The 23,344-nt window shown below is 38.4% G+C and overlaps 1 protein-coding gene across 3 annotated transcripts; it reads right to left on the reverse strand.

Annotated features, from left to right (window-relative positions):
* Positions 1–1,641: 1,641 nt before the first annotated feature.
* On the reverse strand, positions 1,642–22,889 carry GPRC6A (G protein-coupled receptor class C group 6 member A). Of its 3 annotated transcripts, none has more exons than XM_042937390.1 (6): positions 22,696–22,889; positions 18,746–19,049; positions 16,124–16,435; positions 8,531–8,743; positions 5,280–5,403; positions 1,642–2,756 (listed from the first exon to the last, which is right to left on the reverse strand). In XM_042937390.1, the coding sequence occupies exons 1-6, from the start codon at positions 22,887–22,889 to the stop codon at positions 1,642–1,644; spliced, it is 2,262 nt and encodes a 753-aa protein (XP_042793324.1). The 3 variants fall into 3 exon arrangements, with proteins under 3 accessions (XP_042793324.1, XP_042793322.1, XP_042793323.1); XM_042937388.1 differs by having other exon boundaries at positions 15,599–16,435; XM_042937389.1 differs by lacking the exon at positions 8,531–8,743 and having other exon boundaries at positions 15,599–16,435.
* Between the last annotated feature and the right edge of the window lie 455 nt (positions 22,890–23,344).

Below are 23,344 nucleotides of genomic sequence, written 5' to 3' on the forward strand. Positions count from 1 at the left end.
TTGGCAGAGTGGTGAAACTAGAAGCCAGATATCAGTAGGTTCAGTGGGTCAAAAGTCAATAAGGACACTGTTCCTTAACATTCAGTTGTGAAGAGGAGGGGGAAATAGGGTCGTAGTTAAAGAGAATGTCAAGATTGGAGACAATGCTATTTTGTATGTTGATCTGTTTTACAAGGATGGGCAGCATCGTGAACATGGCATTCAAATCCTCATCACCGGCCCTGACCTATCTCCTGAGCTCAGAGTCTTAGATCCATATGAATGCTTGATATATCTTGAAATTACTCTAAACCAGTCTTTTTCCTGCACTGCACATTTCCTTCAATAAACCAAACTAGAAGCTTATACTTCATCCCTCACCAACTATTTCAGGTAAATTACCACTTCTTATATAGCAGAATACATATTCATATTCTTTATTCCCTGATGTAGATCTTAATCCTATCCCAATTAGACTCCATCCTCTACCCTATATTAAAGTGATCTTCCTAAAATGGGACTTTGAACCTGTCATCTTTCTGCCAGATGCTTTTATGACTTTCTTACCGCAAAATAAAGACCTAAGTTCCTTATAAAAGAACTCCACAGATGCCTGGGTGGCTCAGTCGGTTAAGTATCTGACTCTTGATTTCGGTTCAGGTCATGAACTCATGGTTCATGACATCAAGCCCCTCATTGGGCTCCACACGCTTCAGATTCTGTCTCTCTTCTCTTTCTCTGTCCCTCTTCTTCTCTCTCTCTCTCTCTTTAAAAATAAATAAATAAACTTAAAAAAATAACTCCAGTCTATGGTATTCATTCATGATGTAATCTCTACATGCAAAAGAAGACTCCTCTCTAGTAATACCAAATGACTGTACTCCCCCTAGCATACCTTCTTGACACACTTCCTGCTGCTGCTCCTTGCTTTCCCCCTTTTTCTAGAACAGCTTTCTGACTTTCTTTGATTAGCTCTTACTCATCTTTCAAGACTCCCTCTAAACATCATATCCCACATTTAGCTTTCTTTGAAGCTCTCTCATCATCCCCCAGGGTGGCTAAGCACCCCCTTCACTATCTTGTCACAGTGCCATCTGCACAGGACAATCATAGAAATCCCCACACTCAAATGATGATATCTGTATGTGACTGTCTTCCTGGATTTTGAACTCCTTGAGGTCAGAAATGATGCTTTGATCCTCCTTGTACTTTTGTATTTAGCATGTCACCTGGCTCATGGTAACTGCTCAAATGCTTGTTCAACTGAACTGAGCCCTGGAGGTGGGAAGATAAAGATACTTAGGGCAGAAGGAGGACCCATATGAAAAGGTCTGAGAAGAGGAGATAGAGGACACAATGAGCATGATATATGATGGGCTAATTTCAAATAGAAAAGAGACCTTTAACTATGTGTCTAAGAAGAAGGAGATAAAGATGGAGACAGATGGAGGTGATAAGGAATGAAGGCATTTCCAGGCTGAGGGTACTATTTTCTTTGTTAAAGAAGTGGTTGGACAGAGGGAGTGTTCAACCAAAAATTGGTGAACACGGTGGCAGTGAAGAAACACATAGAATATATTTGTTGGGAAACAAATGCACATTTTAAACACAGAGACCCTGGAGACATTTTATTCCAGAACATGCCATTTCTTAAGGACTCCTTCATATACTTGACATTCTTTTTCGAGGCAAAGTTTTAGACATACTTGCAGCGTTTTCTCTGCGTATGTGTGCAAATGCCTGTGCCTGAATATCCCTGCTTTCCTGCCAGGCTGCAGGCCTGCCACTGGAGCTGGGATTGGTCGCTGTGATGTTGCTGCTAGAGGAGTCCAGGGAAACGTGACTCATGGCAAGGCTGCTTGCGCTGTGGGAAGAGTAACTGTAAATCATCTTGAGAAAGGCAGATTTTGTGTTAGTCTCCTGCTTATAAAGAATAACATAGCATTTGGGGAAGAATGTGCAACACAGGATCCCATAGTTCGATATTAAAATAACGATAATCTCCACAGCTGGTAAATATTTACCAAATGTGGTAGCATAGACGGGGACGAATGTGATCCAAGCTATGAAATAAATGAGCATGCCAAATGTTATGAATTTGGCCTCATTGTAATTCTCAGGTAGTTTCCTGCCTTTGAAGGCAAATACGAAGCAAATGAAAGCCAGGATGGCAATATAGCCCAGCATGATGCCAAATGCAAGGATGGATCCCTCCTCACATTCCAGGATAATGACTCTGGGCAAGGAGACATTCTCTTCCACAGCAGGTGCTGCAAAGATCAGCCAGATTGTGCAAATGGCAACCTGGATACCTGTGCAAGTGAAGATGATGGGGATCGGTTTATAGAGGCACTTCAGGAAGTTCTGCAACTTGGGGTCGAAGCTGAAGGCTAGCAGAATTTTCAGGGACTTCACCAAAATGCAGGAGATGCAGAGAGTGAAGCTCACACCAAAAAACGTCTGCCTGGTTTTACATGTGAAGTCTTGTGGTTCTCCAATGAAAAAGCCCGTGCTGGCAAAGTTGAGGAAATGACAGAGAAGGATCACATAGCAGACCAGCAATCCCCCGGACGATTTCACAACAGGCGTGTTCAGGTTTCTTGTAAATATTATGCCAATGGCCAGAACAAACATGATTCCTAGTAGGGAGAGGGCCAGGAGCAGTATGGCCAAGGAGTCATTCCAACTGAGATACTCCACTTCCTTTTCAAAGCATGCTGTGCTCCTTACAGGGGCCCACTGAGTTTTGTTGTTACATAAAAGGCAGTGATCCATATCTAAAAGACAGAGATTCAGTTACATTGCAAACATTTAAGCCAGGTGATTGATTGTCCACAATGATGCTACAAATGAGACTCCTTCTTAGTAATAGTGAGGACGAGAAAAGGATATAGATAATTGTCACATTGGTTACTTATTAAAATAAAGCATGCACAGAACCCAAAAGAAGTTGAGAGAAAGTGTGAGGGTGAGGGAAGAGAAAGCAAAAAGCCCAGCTGGGCTGTGAGTCTTAAGGGAATCCATATACTCAAGATAGATGCCAGCCTCTTATGAACTTGCTATTATAGGTGGCAGTTCAGGGACTCTGTTAAGAAGGGCTTTGAAATATGGGTGCCTGGGTGGCTCGGTTGGTTAAGCATCCAACTTTGGTTTCAGCTCAGATAATGATCTCAGGGTTCATGAGATCAAGCCCCACGCCAGTCTCTGAGCTGACAGCACACAGCCTGCTTGGGATTCTCTCTCCCTCTGCCCCTCCCCCTCTCAAAAATAAATTAATAAACTTAAAAAAAAAAGAAGGGCTTTGGAATCAAATGTATCTCAAGTCCCTTTCTCTATCACTTATAATTCCCTTAATCTTGACTAAGTGAATTGAACTTTCTGAGTCTATTTTCAAATCTTTAAAAAAGAAAAAAAAAAAAAAAAAAAAAAAAGGGCTCTGCCTCACTGGGGTGCTGCATTCAATGCCCAGAATAAATGTAAACTTCTTTGTGTGGAGTGTTACACATAGTAGACACTAAATGTAGTGAGAAATGCTATTATAAATAAGGCTGCAGTTCTTTTAAAAGCAGAGAAAATATGGCTGAGTCACCCTGAAAGCTCTCTAAAAGTGAGATAACACAGGATTGTAACCACTTCAGTTGATGAAAAATTAAAGTTTATTTTTTTTCTCTAGGAAGTCAGTAAACTTGTCAGTAAACATGTCAGTAAACTCACATGTGCAGTGATAAGCTTAAAACTGATTTTGGCTTATTCTGATGGCAGAGAAGGAAGAGTTGATATCAGAGTGGAGTCCCTGGGAGTGTGATTGCATTTGCTCTCCATTTTCACCCCTTAAAGGTGGGGTCCCCCGTATTGCCAAAAGGCGCTCCCTGGGCATCCATCTGAGAACACTCCACAGTGCCCATTCATTTTTATATAGGGCCTGCGTTCCCTTCTTTCATTAACCTCAAAGTCAGGTTGTGTTTCTGTTTATGAACTTCATTACCTCTCCAGCCTCTTCCTCTTTCCAAACCCTGTTTCCCTACAAGAGCGGTTCTTCTCTGTCCTCCCCTAACTGCCACTGCTACCGTGTGCCATTTTCTTCGCTTGTTTGGCAAACGTTTAATGGCCTTGTCTACGTACGAGAGCTGTGTGCTGGAGACAGAGAGAAAGACAGGAGATGATGTCTTTTCATATCACCCTAAATCCTTGCTTTTCCTCCAAAGGAAAAGCAGTCTTCAACACTTATTCTTGCCTTGGTTATCAAAAGAGAGCCCAAATTGTATTTTGAAAACTCTTGTGTGTCTTTATGGGAAATAAATGCGACACACTCTTCCAGCGTTTTTATTTATCCCACTCGGCAGACAGTTGGTAGACATTGCCTGGAAAATCTCTCTCCCCCACAATTACCTAATTGTTTACACAGCAGAGCCCATCTCAGGTTAGGAGAAGCGGCATTTTTGTGAGATAGCCACAGAACAAGACTATTGGAACGTTTATATTGCGATACTTCTCCCCTCGGAGGCAGTGAGAAAAAAGAGTAAGCATCTGAGAGCTGCTCCAGTTCTCAGGTTCACAACTTTTATAGATGAGTAGGGATGCAACAATAAACAAGGGAATACGATGCTTTTAAAGTATGGATTTTGAAGTCAAAATTTGACTCCAGGGAAACTGCTGATTGCTCCTTTTAAGACCCTGAGGCTGCTGACCTTGTTCTTTACTTTGTATATTTTGCACTGATCTTGTGAAATTGTTAAAGACAGGTTAGGCAAATAATCAGTTAGTAGCAGCTCATCTTTGTTAATAGTTTATCCCCTTGTCTCACAGAAGGCTTTTTTTTTTTTAGGCTTTACTGTTTGCTGCCTTTTGGTAGGAATAATGAGATCTCCAGGGTATGCACACCTCTGGGTTTTTATCATGCTCAGTTTAGCTAATTCAACACTTATTTAATTATAGTTATTGTGCCCCAGTTATAAGACCAGCATGTCCATGTGGGGGATACACGGACAAAGATTGGTGGAGAAATCACGTTGTTTTGAAAGATGCAGGAGAGGAAGTCTACTTGAGCAGATGACATCTTCCCTTGGAAGTGAAGTTACTTTTATGTCTCTATTAGGTATTGGTTGTGCATCTGCTGATATAATAGAGCAAATTCCAAGATAAAATGAAATTTTACTGGAATTTAATCTAGCAAGAGCATGAGATGCTTTTTTTTTTAAAATGAAAATGTAAGCCAAAATAGGATTCATGTAAAAAAAATAGTCAGCCTAGGAGAAATGTTTCTGGTGATTCACTGTACATGGTGTAGTGACTATAATCACCTGTCTGGTTACTGTAGTGATTTTCAGGACAGTTCACACATTCATAGCAGCAGATATGTTGACTTCTTGTAGTTTTCTTCATTTGCCCAGGACTGCACTCCTTGGAGCATTTAGACTGAATTTGCTGCAAAGTGAAAGAAGTTTCAAGTATATTTTTAAAAGATTTATTTTCCTAACTAACCTTGATTGATTTAAAGATACATTTACTGGGGCGCCTGGGTGGCGCAGTCGGTTAAGCGTCCGACTTCAGCCAGGTCACGATCTCGCGGTCCGTGAGTTCGAGCCCCGCGTCAGGCTCTGGGCTGATGGCTCGGAGCCTGGAGCCTGTTTCTGATTCTGTGTCTCCCTCTCTCTCTGACCCTCCCCCGTTCATGCTCTGTCTCTCTCTGTCCCAAAATAAATAAAAAACGTTGAAAAAAAAAAAAAAGATACATTTACTAACTAGTATTTTGGTCTCTCCCTCTCTTGTTTTTAAAAAGCACAATAGAATTGTTTTGTCACCTGGAGGCATGTGAACAAGTTTAAAAAGCAGAAGATACTTCAGATAGTGAAGCTGCCTTAGGAAGAAGTACTTTTGTCACATTAATAACTTCTGAAAGCAAATAAGGGAAATTAGCTCTTTCAGAAAGTCCCTAGCAGAGGAACAAATGTGTAATGATGGAACTAAAGAAGGAAGTCATGGCCTGGAAATTTCCAGTCTTGTGTTGTATAAAGAGTTCAACTATATATGAAAAATAGTAACTTAATGGACACTTTTATATTCTTTAGAGGAAGGTTATTAATCATGCTGTCCAAGGACTTTGTCCAGTCTAAGCTTAAAAACAAAAGAGTGGAAATTTTGAACTTAAAGCTATTAAAGTATTAGTGAAAAAGGTAACCCTAGATATATAAATAATATTTTAGGTTATAATTAGGCATGTCACAATGTAAATCATATGTAGCATTCTAATTTTACGGAGCGCTCAGTTTCCAATTTAACTAATAATTCTTTGTACTTCAGCTATGCTTTTTTTTTTTTCCATTCACAGTCCCTTCCTCACGCATAACTTGTGAAGTAAATCTGTTACTGTCTTACCTTTTGAGATACCAAAGCATAATGGGTAAATGAAGCTTTCTCTAGATTCTCTTAATAGCTATTCCTGAGCCAGGAACACAATCCAATGACTAAGCTAACTGGTCTTTTCTCTGGGAGATGAAAATGATCTGGCTGGGAAAGAAAAAGTAGCCAAGATTCAGTACCCCTGAGTCCACAATGGTGGTTTTCTTCTTCTCAACAGTTATTCCTGATCTGGGTTGTCAGTAGGCAGGACATCATTGGGGGGTAAAAGAGAAATACTTTCTTCCCTTATCATAAGATACAACAAAGACATTCTAAAGTCTGGTATTAATAACTTTGGGATAGCAAAAGATTTGGGATTATCTGATGTTTTGGACTTGAGCTAGGAGAAAGGAAGGTACATATGGAAGAGCAAGAAATCTTGTGGGGTTGGAAGAAGAGGCAAGGGGGAGGGGAAGGTAGTAGGAGATGAGGTCAGGTAGGTCCTGGTGGCAGGTCATGTAAGGTTTTTAAAGACATTGGCTTTTACCCTAAAAGAAACAGGATGTATGGGAGTGTTTTGAGTAGAGTATTATAGTTTATAGGATTACTCTGTCTGCTGCTTTAAGAATAGACCACAGTGAGTAAGAGTGGAAACAGAGAGCAGTTAGAAGACTACTGTCTTATTCTGGGTGACAGGTGATTGTAGCTTGGACTGGAGTAGTAGCAGTGGAGTAGAGAACAAAAGGTGGTAAGATTCTAGGCCCATTTTGAAAGTGAAACTTAGATTGGATATGAAGCATGACAAGGATTCCACCAGGTTTTTCCACGAACAACTAAAAGGAAATTGCCATTTATTGAGATGAGGGTAGGTTTGGAAGCTCAGTTTTGGAGGTAATCAGTCAAGATGACTATTAGACTCCAAGGTAGAGATGTCAGTTGCACAGTTGTATATTTATGAGGATAGAACTTCAGAAGATAAAAAGCTGGGAGTCATCTGCCTTCTCTATTAATGAATGACATTATTTAAATCATGAGCCTGGATGAGATCACTAAGGCAAAGTGTAGACCCAGGAAAGGAGCAGTTCTGAGCTCTGGGTAAGCCAATATTTATAGGCAGCTGGAATGATAAGGAGCCAGCAAAGGAGACTAAGAAATAGTGGCCAGAGACAGAGGAAGAAAATCAAGGGACTGTGGTGTTGTGGGAACAATAAAGAGCATTTTACAGAGAGGAGAATAATTAATTACTAATAATTAGTGAGATGATTTTTGGATTTGTTAACATTGGTGAACTAGATAGAAAGAATTTTGATGGATTGGAAAGAGTTCAAAAGAATTATGGGAAGAGAGAAATTGGGGCCAGTGAATGTATTTAAATTTCTCAAGGAGTTTTGATGTCAAGAGAAATAGAGGAATGGGCAGTACATAGAAGGAGAAGTGGAGGATCAATGGAGTTTCGTTCTTTTTTTGGAACATGGAAGGAATAACAGCATATTTATATCACTATGTAGATAATGGAAAAGAGAAAATACTTGAGGATGTGGGAGAGAGTGGAGAATTGCCAGAGCAGTATCACAGAGTAAGTGGTAAAGAGTTGGGATCCAGAGATCAAGGGAGGAGCTGACCTTGGCCAGGAGCAGACAGCCCATCCATAGTGCTGGATGGAAGACAGATGTGGTGGCAGGGGAACACTGCTGTTCTCTTTTGAGTGTTTCACTTTTGTTAGTGACATAGGAAGAAAAGTCACCTAAAAGTGAAGATGGGAAAGATGTGTTGGATCAGAAAAGGGAATAAAAATTATGAAATAGCTATCTAGGAAGGTAGGTGAGGTAATGGACTAAGTAAGGTAATAGTCTGATTGCCCAACAGCGCTAAGGGCCCACTGGAAGTTAGAGATCATGACTTTGAAGTGAGAACAGTCAACAAGGTGCTTTTGGCTTTGTTTTTGTTTTGCCAAGTTCAAGTTCAGCTACATGGGGGCTCTACTGATTAGGCAAAGAGTTGAGTTTAACCAGGATTATGCTCTAGTCAAATGAGTATGATAAAGAGAGCATGTACAAGGGGTGACACACAAGATGACCATAGCATTTAAGGAGGGAAGATGGGGACAGTAAACAGGCAGTAGGACCACTGGAGGTCCTGGTGGGGTCAAGGACTTTTGCAATTGAGGTACTAATTTGATTTGAATGCTATAAGCAGCCTACCGCAAAATTACCTTAAGATTTCTGAACTCATTTTTTGTTTCTTGGTCTGTGATGACGAAGACATCATTCTTCAGATCATATTGTGCTATCTTGGTGATAGTCAGGTGACCATCAATCTCCTTCCAGAGCACAACATCATATCCAGTATTCATATCCCCATGAGCATCAAAATGAAATGAATTCCCTTCATCAGTGAATGTCACATTTTTTAGTGCATCAAGTAACTATAAAATAGAAAATAGAAACAAACATGAATAGAAATATGCATCCATTATATCCCAATTATAACACTGCCTTATATGGAATATCACTTAAAAGTAGAAAAAGGACATTCTGGATCAGTGAGTATGGTAACTAGTTGAGAAGGTTCTTAACTATCTGGCAACAATTTGACAATTCTAGCCTTATTTCTGCCAAAATCTTGTTCTGTGAATCTGAGAAAGCAAGTTAATGTTTATGGAGAGTAGCTTCTCTAGCTTATAAAATTGGAATATGAGGATCTTCATTTTTTCACGTTGCACAATTTCAGGATAGGTCCTCTGGGGCAGTTGCCTGGGCTCTAATACAGGTTCTATATCTCATTAGTGATGTGGTCTTGACACTTCAATTTCTCTCTAGGTCCAGGTTCCCCATCTGTATACCTTATAGGGTTATTGTAAGGATTATATGTAATTAAGCATATAAGGAGTTTATCCCAGTATTAGGGACAGATTAAGATTAGTAAAGGGTATATTAATATCTGTTAACACTATTAGCTAATAAGGACATTGTGCAAATAAATAAAAATATTTTGAGTCTATTAATTATGTCACCTGACGTTCATATATTACTTGATAATTCTCAGAAGTGTGATATCCTTCTTCTCCATAACAACTCAATGAAACAACTGAACAGAGATCATCTTCCTCCTTTCTTAGGTGAGCACCATCAGAAAAGGGGTAAGTGGACTTAATCTGAGGACACACATTTTGACTTTCAGGTCTTTCCATTGCACCTAACAATATTTTAATTCAAGTCCTCCATATTGTATTTTCCATCTGACTCAAAAGCAGTTATCGATATGTCATCTGGAGCTACCGGAGGCAGGAAAATTCATTCTTTCCTTCTAGTCACAGTTGGATCCTTGGCCAAGCCTGAGTGGGTAATCCAAACCAGTAGGTGTTATGCTCACCATCCGCAAAATGAAGGCTAAGGGGACAGACATACAAACATGGGACAGTCCAGTGACAACAGCACCCTGTTCTCAGGACATCTCCCACCAGAGAGGTTTAGCTCGGGGTATAAGGTACTGCCAGTACCTGCCTTCTAAATACATCCTTTGTTACTCATTTGGTTGGAGGTACGGATATTATTATCTTCAGAGGTTTTCAAATCTGTTTCAGTGATTGAGTATAAAGTGACCTTTCCAATGTAATTCACAAAATGATTTTTTTTTTAATTTCAGAGGAAAGAAATGCAATGAAAAATTACTTGTCTTGTTACCGAGTTCGTACATGAGAACTTGTATGTAAAACAGCTAGGACAGGAAATGTTTTACTGACAAATGAGGCAGCTGTATTGAGATTGTGCTGCAGAGGAAGATCGCTGTTCTGGGAGAGAGAAAAACACTGCTCCGCCATTAACTTGATATATAATCACGGCTAAGTAAATACCCTTTCTGGACACACTGGGCCTACTCATCTAAGTCTATGATGTTATGTGGCTCTTGTTGAGTGCAAAATCTGGAATGAGGCAGAAATTATTCTATTCGAATAGAATTATTCTTCTATTCCTTATCAGTTCATCTTTTATGAATGTTTCTTTCCTTCAATTTTTGTTTTGGTCAATAGACTATAAGAAAATCAAGCTATATTTTAAGGTAAATATATTAGTCACGATAGGCAGGTCAGTGACCAAATGTCACGTTAGTAAAATATCTGAGTATGTGTATTAATTTTATTATATGTTTCCACAGATTTCTTAGTTCTCTTAATGAATGTAAAATAGTATTACTTTAAAGAAACAGGATATCAGGGGCACCTGGGTGGCTCAGTCAACTAAGCATCTGCCTCTTGGTTTCAGCTCAGGTCATGATCTCACAGTTCGTGAGTTCCAGCCCCGTACTGGGCTCTGAGCTGACAGTGCAGAGCCTGCTTAGGATTCTCTCTCTTCCTCTCTCTCTGCCCCTCCTCCACTCTCTCTGTGTCTCAAAATAAATAGACTTAAAGGAGCAGGATATCAGATTTAACATGGTGGAATTAACCAACAAAAGCTTTTTCTAGCAATTGCCTGGAAGAAAAAATATGAAGGGAACAAAAATAAAAGAGGAAGTAAGGACCCACTGTCAGTGTTTCCACCTCCACCTGTGTGTTGATTTTTTTTTTCTGTTCTCTCCTTAAGCAATACACACATAAACCCCAGTAACTCGGTTCTTTAGGAAGCATATCCTTTTCCTCTTTTGAGTTTGAACTATAATTTCTACTTGTTTTTTCCTGCACTTAATTAGGTTTTCTGGCACATATACATTCTGTAAATAGCGATAACGGTGTATGAAGTACCTAAGCCAACATAACTATGCTTGTTCTCACAAGAGAGAGGGTGGAGGCAAACAAAACAGTGCATTTGTTACCTGTTAATTAAAACACAACGTTTGCTCTGGATTAAGGTAAGTTTTGAACATTAGTGCTTTGGTTACTAAGCTCTTAAAGGCTTTTTCCAGCACTTATTTATTTATTTTCCATGGAGACTCTGAAAGTCACTATAAATTGACACCATTAAACAGTAAGATTTGTGTTTCCATGATTATATAACTCACCCTGTGTATGGCAATGACCTGTTTTTGAGAACACAAAGCCAGGGGGCCACACCAACTAAGCTGTTGTTGGTAATGCTGTTTTCCATTTCCCTGACTGGTGCAGTGTCCACATCTTCCTAAGAAAGCTGTGCTTGTGGCTGAATTAGAGAGAGCAGAGGAAGCAGCCTTGCATTTCTGTCTGGTGCCCAACCCATGTCTTTTTCTTCTGTGAAATTTTCTGTACCGTAGCGGAAAGCACCCTGGACTAAGGCTGGGATAGTCTCACTGCTAACTGTGTGGGGGACCGTGGGCCAGACCCTCATTGTGGAGGCCCCGTCCGTCTCTAAACTGCCACAAGTCTCCATCACTGGTAACATTTCCTCTTGCCACTTTAAGATGGAGTGTAAGAGGGGCGCCTGGGTGGCTCAGTCAGTTGAGCGTCCGACTTTGGCTCAGGTCATGATCTCGCGGTCCGTGAGTTCGAGCCCCGTGTCGGGCTCTGTGCTGACAGCTCAGAGCCTGGAGCCTGCTTCAGATTCTGAGTCTCCCTCTCTCTCTGACCTTCCCCCATTCATGCTCTGTCTCTTTCTGTCTCAAAAATGAATAAACGTTAAAAAAAATTTTTAAAAAAAGATGGAGTGTAAGAAACACAAACCTGTGGACCTACCAGAATATTATAGAGGTTAGAGATCATATATGTCAATGCCTGGTATAGTCGCCCTCAAAAATTGTTAGTTATTGTTTTCCTTATCACTTCAAAATCACTCTCTTCTCAGCACACATTTCTTCCGTTGCTACACTTGAATGTCTCATAAGTTCTTCGAATTCAACATCTCCAAAACAGAATGCTTAATACTTCTCCTCCCCACCAAACCTCTACTTTTTTATGTTCCCTTCTCAACAAAGTCATCAAATGTCCAAATGTGGAATCACTTGCAGCATCTTTGCTTCTCTTTGCATCTTTTACACCCAGTCTATCTACAGATGGTCTTCATTCTTCCTCTTACACAACCATGTATGCATCTCCATCCTCACTGTCACACACAGTGCTTGTAGTACTTATACCTGGAGTATAAGCCATCCTTATTTCGTGACTGGATTACCAAATTGATCCTTCTGCCTCTAGGCTTGTGTCCCTCTGAGCAGTGCACACCACAGTGGAAATGAAATGCTACTTCTGCAGTGAAAAGCAGATCAGAACACTGTCCTGTCTCAAAATAGATTTAATTGGCTCGCTTTGCTCTATAAAGTCCAAACCTTTAAACATAGTTTGCGGCCTTTCTATTGAAACGATGGTCCCTGGACTAGCAGTATCAACATCACCTGAGAGACTGTTAGAAGTGCAGACTCTCAGGTATCCCCCCACAGAATTAGCAGATACATGATATGAGATTCCCAGGCCATTCAACTGCAAATCAAAATTTGAGATGCTCTGATTCATTAGACCCTGATGTTGGATCCTTCCTCTACTTTCATTCACCTGTAGTTTCCACAAGAAACTCCAATTCTGTGACACTATTTACTTACCCCTGAAGATGCCATACTTACCCTCCCTTCTCAGATCTTGCTGGAGTATTTGTGTCCTAACTCCTACCCTTCCATCATATTCTCCAGAGATGTATGGTCTTTGGAGAATGTTTTCTGAATTGCTAATACTGGATTGGTTGCCTCAGTTAAGTGCTTCGCTGCCATTTTGTGCCCCTATGAAACATAGTAATGCATCATTCTGCATTGTAATCAACTCCTTAATTGGTTGGTTGTACACACCAGTGGACAGATGACTCCTTCAGGAAGAGAATTGTCTTGTTTTCCCTAATATTTTCAACACTCAACGTTGGACTGGAGCATTGAGACGTCCAATAAATGTTTGCTAAATATATGTACACATGGGAAGTTTGACTATAAGTCTGTCATCTCACATGCATCACTTACTACTTTCTATATCATCATAAGTAAAGGAAAACAAACAAACAAAAAACCAAAATCACTGTTTACAACAAGGAGGTGGTATCCTCATGCACATCTGAGAAACATCAAAACTGTATTGAAGTAAAACAATCCTGGCTGTGCTTTTCCCGAATACTTCTCATAGGTGTCTCCAAATGTGGAGCCAAAGTAAGAACTATCCCCAAATATTGGGAAAAACTCCTTTAAAGTTATTTGAATATAAAATTATCTAGAAAGTAATATTTAGATATTAGTGAATCTTACCAAGGGACAAAATAATCTTTAGGAATATGTCTTTGATTAGTGACCCTAGATATTGCTGATCTTTTAAATTTGAAGTCTATGGAGATTTCTTCATAAAAATTATTTGCATTGTTTGTCCTACTGAATCTGGCACAGATGTGGTTCACTCACGTTGTGATCAAAAGAGCAAGTCACTCACATGTTCTTCCTTTCCAGTCTATTTCCTGTTTGGTTTCTAGGTAACCAGGCTCCCAGAGGGAATAAAGAATAACCCCAGGCTCCTACTGTTTAAACAAAACATTTTAGAAGACTCTGCTTAGATTATACTTTCCCAAGTCTTTTCCTCAGAATGTTTGAGATTCATTCCTGATTTAAAATACTTTCCCAGATCTTTAGTGGATAAATAGTCCTTGCTATTTTTATCTATCCTTCCTTAGAGGCTCCTTATGTCTCTTCCCCTTTATCCTGCCTCTAGGATTGTCTAATTTCTATTACTCTTTCTCAACCTCTCATTCTTAAAATTTCATGTAGTGGTTTCATTATTGTGGTCAACTTCATTTGTAGTTTTTATCAATCCCTGATTTAAGTTTTATATTACAAAGAGTATGCTTTCAAACAGACATCTTAAAATAGCTAGACATATATATATATATATATATATATATATATATATATATATATATAATTTTTATTTTTTAGATAGTTTTAACTTAAAAAATCGTAATCTCGGGGCGCCTGGGTGGCTCAGTCGGTTAAGCGTCTGACTTCGGCTCAGGTCGTGATCTCGCGGTCCGTGAGTTCGAGCCCCGCGTCAGGCTCTGTGCTGACAGCTCAGAACCTGGAGCCTGCTTCTGATTCTGTGTCTCCCTCGCTCTCTGACCCTCCCCCCATTCATGCTCTGTCTCTCTCTGTCTCAAAAATAAACGTTAAAAAAAATTAAAAACAAAAAGGCCAAAACAAAACAAAAATCCTAATCTCTAGTCTTACCTCCTTATTAGTTTTTTTGCCTTGCATTTACAAGATCAAAACTAGTTTTAAAATGAGAAATTTAAAATACCCTATACCATCACATGATCCACCTAAATGTAAGCGGATGACCTTAGACCTTGGAGCTTGTGTTTGGGACTGTTAAAAGTAAAAATGACAAAAGTAGAAATAGTCTGCCCTGCATACTCACATATATGGTAACACTTGAGTCTTACTTCCTTTCACCTTCTTTTCCCTTACACATTTATAATAAATATATTTTCGGGACATGATTCTGCACCAAAACAGACAAGTTTGGCTTTGAGTACACAGTATTGAGAAATCTGTTTTTAATGAGTAAAATTTATCATCATATAAGGCAACAATTGCTTTCAAATGTCTTGTTTATCAGCATTTAAAAAGCACAATGGAAAATTTTTACTAAAAAGAGCCACATTAAGCTTTAATTTGAGTTTCTACAAACTAATCAAAGAGAAGAAATGAAAAGACGCCTTTTACCGACAATTAGTGGTTCATTTCAACCGGAGATATCATAGGAATTGTTATGATTTATCTAACAATGTTCATTTGAAAAGACTGGAGTCCTAAGGAGGCTGTTCTAAGTAAAAGTCATAACTGGAGGCTTTAAACCAACAAAAACCAACTATAAACCAACAAAATCCTATGGAAAACAGAGGGCATGGAGGCAGAAGATCCAGACAAGAGTAATATTTCTAGTGCTTCTAGCTTTAGTTTTTCGACTGATAATATTTAGTGATAATAAAAATGACCGTTAAACATGCCTGGTCTTGTGTTTGTCAAGAACACTAAAAGAGATAATTCATATGAAGCACTGAAAAACTACAAGATCAGATACAAATCCATATACTCACAAAAAATAATACTACCAACTGGATCTTCTTGGAAAATAAAAGAGCACTACTTTAGTGGGTCAGAGTAGTAAAGGTAAAATAACAACTCTATTATCCTCAAGAACAAAGAGCTAATGAGAGAAATGCATGTTATTTGAACACTTAATGTATCTACCTTCAAAAGGAATACGATTAAGACAGTTAATATAAATACTTGAAAATTAAAGCAAGGAAAGGAAGGATGGTAGGGGAATTTTCTTGAATGTATGAGTTAGTACCTCCCATGGTTGAAAGGCGTTGGGGTTCTGACAGTCGCGGGCTTGGCAGAGATCCCGAATGGCATAACCAAGAGAAAGTACTGCAAGCTGGATACTGTGAACAAGGCCTGGCTCAGTATAATCCCACAGGAAATCATTTCTCAGGGAGAAGTTCCTTTCTAAATCCTTGTCAACCTTGTAGGCCAAAGTCCCCTGAGAATGGTTGGAAATGCACTGACTCAAATCACTGTCCTTGACATATGCACAAGCAGACAAGAGTGTGGCATATTCATTTAAGACCTTGTTATTATCACTGGGAAATATATGCAGATTTTGAAGAAAGGAATGGAAGGAAGACATATTCCCTCTTCTAAAGGTAAACCCTACAACTTTGCCAATCCTTTTAACATTAGGAATGGTTGTAATCTTGGTGGCCGTTGACCAGTTGTCACTGGCAATCCATATCTTATTTATATTCCTTTCTAGAGCTTTACTGAAGAGATTGAAAACATGGAATTGCCTCAGGAATACCACAATGACATTAACCTGGGCTTCTGCTATGATTTTCTCAAGTGTCTCATTGATCCTGACTTCGATGGTATTATCTGAGAGGAAGGCTGGGAGAACTTCTTTGAAAGCTATGCACACATTATTTGCTGTGGTCTGAACTGCAAAAGTGTTGAGGGCCATTTGTCCATAGTCATCATCTGTGGCTATGATGCCAATCCAGTTCCATCCAGACTTCTCAATCAGGTGGGCCATTGCTTTAGTTTGATAGAAGTCACTGGGCACAGTCCGTAAAAATGAAGGAAAGCGAATTTTGTCACTTAGGATTTCTGCTGTTGATTCATAACTCACCTGGAAATTGACAGAATCTTTTAGTTATGGTGCTGATGAACTCCAGCTGGATGTTCATACTGGGTGTTCCCCTCTCATTTCTGTGAATTTCTGTAATCTTTTCCTAAATTCTCTGGTCTTTTATATTCTTCCCCTTCAATGAACTTCTGCTTTAGAAACAGTGTAAATCATGACATTTAGTAATTGTGTGCCAACTCTTTAGAGTCATCGCTCTTCAGTCATTTCTATTGTGTATAGTACAAGCTCTCTGAAGGTTCAGGCTCTATCTTATGCTTCCATCTACACTTCTATATCCATCTATATCTATCTTATATCTCGGGCCAAGGCCAATAGTGGTTATTATTTAAATACTTAGAGATAAATATAGGAAAAATGCAGCTAGTCAAATAAACAGAATGCATTTTTAGACACCCGGTATGTTCAACATTTTGTCTAATTGACAACTTCGGTGATTTTTATTCTAGGTGAAATAAGTCAACCAGCCAAATAATCATGTAGTCTAAGGGCCAGCACACTTTTTTCTGCAAAGGACCAGGTATAAAGTATTTTGAGCCTCGTTGATCACATATGGTCTCTGTCATATCTTTTTTTGTTACAACCTTTCAAAAAATTGTAAACACCCTTCTTGATAGCTCAAGAGCCACATTTGATCTACATGCTATAGTTTTCTGACCTCTGGTCTACTCAAATAGCATTTTGAGATACCTACCTAATGTGTACAGAGTTTTGCTTGATTTACAGTTCTGGTGATTTTATTCTAGGGAGAATTACTACCTTCCACAGCTGCAAATGCACTGTGTCACTTGCTGAGTCTTTTTTTTTTTTCTATTACTTATAGCAGCCACCTGGTATGGTGGAAAGTCAGTAGGCTTTAGAGTCAGACAAACTGTCAGAATTCTGACTTCAATAAATTTGGGGAAGTTAGTTAATATTTCTTTACATGTGAAATGATAGGATTCTTGTGAAGATTAAAGGAGAAAATTGAAATGGTTATTAGCACACAGTGGACAGTAACTAAACTTTAGTTTCCTGACATTGCTATGCTGGCCTCCATTTTGTACCTGGCATTGCTGTGCTCATCTGTATTTTGAGACCTGGGTTTCTGTAAAATCAGTGTCCCCTGCAGTGAGCCCCGTTTCCTTTTGTGTTGTCTGTCATGGAAATTACCTTTTTATATGAAATAATCATTGTTAAAAATAATGTACTTTTCTCATAGCATTATACATAGTCTAGACAATTTGAGCCAAAGCCTTATCTCTGAGATATTTAGGGGAATAATTCTGGTTTTTTTTTCATTATGGATATAAATTTTTTTTTATCAACTTTACTAGGCTATATAATGGAACTCTCAGAGTCTTTCATGGATACAAGATCTTATTTACTCTAACTCCAGAAAGTTATATATTTTAAATTCTTATGCACATTTAATATATGATTTATATTTTTCTATCTGTTCACTTCTATCAGATGGCCATTTCCTGATAATCTGATTGTAATTATTTTTGCTTTCTAACTGTTGGCTTCTAATCTTCCTTGAGCCTAGAAAGCAGTGACCTAGTGAGTTACAGAGCAATGTATTGAGAGTGAAAGCCAAGGCGACTTGCTTGACTCTGAGTAATATGCAGGACCTTGGTGAAGGGCTTTCAGAGGGCTTTTTGCTTACTTCTTGATTATTTATTGGCTTGCATTACAAGGAGATATATAGTTCCATAGTCTCTGCTAAAAGCTTCCCACCATACTCAGAAGAAAATGCAAATCCTACTACAGCTTACAAGGTGCTGAATGACCAGCCCTTGCTTATCTCTGCAAATGCACTTCTTACTGCACTCCTTTCTATACAACTGATCTAGCTATACTGATCTTTTGTTATTCTTTGGACATTTCAACTTTGGACTTACTGCTTTCCCAGCATAGATATTGTCCTGCCCTCCTTGTCTTCCCTTGGCTGTCCTTTCTCATTCAAGTTTCAGGAAGTCTTCCCTGACCTCCATGTCCGTTTACTTCTCAGTCTCCTCATAGCACCCAACTGGTGTTATTTCAGAAACAAGGCAGCTGAGGCCCTCAGAGATTTCCATCTTATCCGAATCTCACTGTAAACTATCAGAAACTACACTTGGCAGGTGGAGGGGCGACTATAGTCCCTTAGTGCTCTATCCACTATACTCTCCATAATAGGGCACATACCTTTCTTTAACTGAAGAAAGAGAAGGTTAAAGTAAGATCAACTCCCCAGCTAGTTTCCTGGGTTACCCTGATCCCCTCATAATAAGGAATATGATCAAAACCAACCAAGGATAAAACAAAACCCACCTGTGGCATAAGCTGTAAATTCAACATCCTGGAGACAGCCATGGTTATTTCTGAGTAGCCAGCACCTATGACAGCCTTAACCCTTGGCATGTAGCTGGAATAGTCACATTTAAACTCCATGATTTCTCCGGAGCTGTTGAACTTAGAAAGAAACCTCAGAGCAGCTGCCATTGCCACTGTGACTTCTGTACAAGTGTCATAGATTTCATACCCCAGTTTGATTCCAGATAATAGTGTTGAATTATTGATCATCTCAATGCTGTGAATCATGGCAAGAGTTTGAAGAAAAATTGATATTTCAAACCTGTTGAGAAACAAACTTTTTAAAGCAATCAGAATAGAATTCTTCTCTAGACATGATGGTAACTCATTTGATTCACATCTCTGCCTTATAATAGACAATTTCTGGATCAGCGAGGCTCAATTCTTAAAGGGCCTAAATTTTATTTTAAAAGAGTTCTTGATGGAAACTTTTCTAAATGGTATATAGTTTCTCAAATGGAGTCTGTGGAATAGAATAACTTGTTTCTGATTAATTTGGGGATCATTTGAATACTCAGTTTAGTATTCTGCAGTATGGAGATATGTCTGATTTTTGCTCCTTTTTGTAGTTAGATGTCACCATTTTATCACCGTCCAAGTATCTGCTCTTTAGACTCACTAGCCCACTGTCTTTTTTTTAATATAATCTGTTGTGATTGGAAACCAGTTTAATAAGACCTTCAGAATTATATATAAAATAGACTGTATAAGCTGAATAGCTTTCTCCTAGATAAATGCACTATTTAAGTTCTGAAATATAGCTGTTTACTCTTTCAGTGGATTTTCCCAGTTGACTTCTTGATTTGTGATTACTTCAGAGGACTGAGTTGCTTGATTACTGCTTTGCTGTTAAGTTTATGTCATCCACCACTATATACAAAAGGTTACAAACAGTATCTAATATATAGTAAAGATTCAATTTTTTAATAATTAAAGGAGAATATTATTATTATTATTTTATTTTAATCCCAGTATAGTTAACATACAGTGTTATATTAATTTCAGGTATACAATGTAGTGATTCAACAATTCTATACATTAGTCAGCTCATCAAAATAAATGTACTCTTGGGGCACTTGCGTGGCTCAGTTTGTTAAGAGTCAGACTCTTGATCTCATCTCAGGTCATGATCTCACGGTTCATGGGATCAAGCCCCATGTAGGACTCTGCACTGACCGTGTGGAGCCTGCTTGGGATTCTCTCTCTCCCTCTCTCTCTGCCCCTCCCCTACTCTTACACACACTTTCTCTCTCTCTCTCTCTCTCTCTCTCTCTCTGTCTCTCTCAAAAAAAGATAAGTGTACACTTAATTCTTTCAACTTATTCAACTGTCTCCCAACCCACCTTCCCTCTGATAGCCATTAGTTTGTTCTCTACAGTTGAGTCTATATTTTGGTCTGTCTCTATTTTTCTTTTGTTCATTTGTTTTGTTTCCTTTTTTTAAAGTTTATTTATTTATTTTGAGAGAGAGAATGTGCTCTCACATGAGCAGGGGAGGGGCAGAGAGCGAAGGAGAAAGAGAATCCCAAGCAGGTTCCACCCTCAGCATGGAGCTGGACAGGGGGCTCAATTTCACCACTAGAAAGAAGATCATGACTTGAGCCATTACCAAGAGTCAAATGCTTAACCGACTGAGACACACAGGCATCCCTTGTTTGTTTTGTTTCTTAAATGAATGAAATCCTACAGTATTTGTCTTTCTCTGACTGATATACTTCGCTTAGCATTACAGTCCCTAGACTCATCCATGCTGTTGCAAATGGCAAGATTTTATTCCTTTTTTATAGATGAAAAATATTCCACATGTTTATATACCATGTCTTCTTTATCCATTCATAGAGGACAATATTATTGTTCAGGGTTTTGATATTTTTAACTTTTCTTTTAATTCACTGAGTTACGATAAAGTATTTGAATGATACTATTTGTCATTGTAGACTATCTAAAAGCAAAGTGTGGCAAATCAGCATTAAGTTTTTAATTTGAAAAAAGAAGCAAAAAAGAGAGAAAAGGTAAAATAATGAATTGTAACAAAAATAATGAATTGTATGACAATATGTATAAGATTGCAGGGTCCCCACATGCTAGCTCCATGAAAGTCTAAACTTCTTTGGTGTATTCACTTCAGTATCCCAACACCTAGAATAGGGCCTCATTAATGTAGGCACTTAATATATAGCTGTTTGGGGCACCTAGGTGGCTCAGTTGGTTAAACGTCTAACTACTGATTTCAACTCTGGTCATGATCTAACAGTTCATGAGATCGAGCCCTTGTCAGTCTCTGCTCTGACAGTGTGGAGCCTGCTTGGGATTCTCTGTCTGCCTCTCTCTCTGCTCCCCACAACCCCCCTCCCCCCCCAAAATAAATAAATAAATAAATATTTAAAAATATATATATGTATAGAGCTGTTTCATGCTAAATGAATACTGTTTCTTTCAGGGATTGTCAATAAGGTGAAAAGATATTCGATTCAGTAATTTTTTTCAGAATATATTTTCTTATTAGATCAATGATTTTTTTAGTATTTTTTATCCTTAATTGTTAGCCTATAATTGCAGGTCTGCAGTCATTTTTTGAGTACTGATTTAGTGCTCTGAGAATCTTCATTAATTATTTTGAGGTGTTCACTGGTATTCCTGATAATCAACATTTAAGAAAACAGTAGCTCAAAGTGCCCAACTTCTAGGGAGAATGCCAGGAAGGAATCTTAGTGTGATGTGGGATCACATTTTATCTGACAGCATTCTTAGAGCACTTGGTAAATATGTTCTGATAAAGAAAGAAAAAAGGGGGGGGAGTGGGAAAGGAGGTTAAATTTACATACAAGAACATCAAGATAGAAGTAAGATTTCAGAGTTGGAAAAAAGCATGTTGATCAGATTGCCATAGCAACAGAAGCTGATGCTGCCCATGTCCCTAGAAGTTATCCGGGAACTTATTTTACAAAAGAGAAAATTGGAAACTGTGACTCAAAGAATTTAAGTCATTTGCCCAAGTCTACAAAATGAGTTTGTCCCCAGACTGAAGTTAGAATTCAAATATCCTGCTGCCCTTAAAGAAAATCCATTTGTAACATCCTCTGCCCAGCTTTACTTTTCCCTAGTACACGGTGCCACATGTCTTTTTTATAGCCAAGCTTTCAGCCGATAGTGTTCATCAAAGAAGAAGGAACACTAAGTTGAAGTAGGATCCTAATTTATCATAAGAGAATTAGATTATTTCAAGAATGAAATGAATGCAGCACTGACAAAAATGCTGGTGTAAAGAGATTTTAAATGTCGCCTATTTTAAACAAAGAACTAAATAAACAATAGATCTATGTTTAAAACAAAATGCATATTGTAGATGATATAAACATAGGTAATACATAATAGAAATAATGTAATGTAAATTAATATATATTAATTTTAATATATTTTATATTATATAATTATATAATATAATGTTAATATACAATTATATTACATTATAATATTAATATTATATAATCATATAATATAATACTAATATATAATAAACATACATATATTTATAGTATGTTTATAATATGCTTATAAACATTATTTATAATAATATAAATATAAATGTGCTCTGTATGCTTGCAGTGGACAGGCTACAGTGTCTCCAGATGGTTTTCTCAAGTGACTTCAGGGAGTTTTTTAAGGAAAAATCCAAATAGATACATTAGTGGAAAGCATTCATTGCCTCTGCACTTGGAGGTCGACTATACATATAGTGCTGATATATTTCTCTTTTAAGGAAGGATCGCATGACTATATGTAACTTAAAAATATATTAGTGTACATTTTATTAAAATAATTTAAATGTTAATACAAGTAAATGTTTACATGCCTTAATCTCATAGTGTAATCTTGAAATTTAAATGTGTTCTCTGAGGCTTTACTCACCCAACACACTTCTGGATTTCTGGTCGTCTGGGATAGTCTTCTGAGGACAGCATTTTTTCATGAATGGCAAATAAACCTCCAATTATGACATGCCCTGGAGAAGTGGCAGCCACGAAGTCGTCAGGGGTCTGGCAAGTCTGGGAAGTAGCAAGAGGAATCACAAAACAGGTAATCGGTATAATCAACAGTGCCATGCTTCTCTCTCATTTGTTCAGTTCATGTGAGTTCTTAGGAATCATTAAGCTCACAGAGTGCCAACAACATGGTTCCTATTTCACCTGTAAACATCATGTAAGGTATAGGGCAGTGTCAAAGGCTGGAAACATTCAGTTTTCAGATGCTTGATGATAGTCAAAACAATTCTTCACCAAGAAGAACATATCGGACTCTAACACTCCATTGTTGGAGATGTATGCTAGCAGCAACGCTAGGAAAAACATTACAGAATTAGAAACACAGGTCCTTGCTGGGATAGCACTCTTGCTTCACTGATATGTCAAGGGCTTTGGATCATGTTGGCATTTCTTTTGAAGTAGAATATAGAATCTTCAAGAGGCAGCAGTAAGGGAAAGTGTTCCCCCTTCAGGAATGGACAGTTTTACATTTCCAAAGGTATCACATTCAAGGCACAAAAGCTTCAGTGTAGTTT

This window comes from Panthera leo, chromosome B2 (genome assembly GCF_018350215.1).
Source record: "Panthera leo isolate Ple1 chromosome B2, P.leo_Ple1_pat1.1, whole genome shotgun sequence".
Lineage (NCBI taxonomy): Eukaryota > Metazoa > Chordata > Mammalia > Carnivora > Felidae > Panthera > Panthera leo.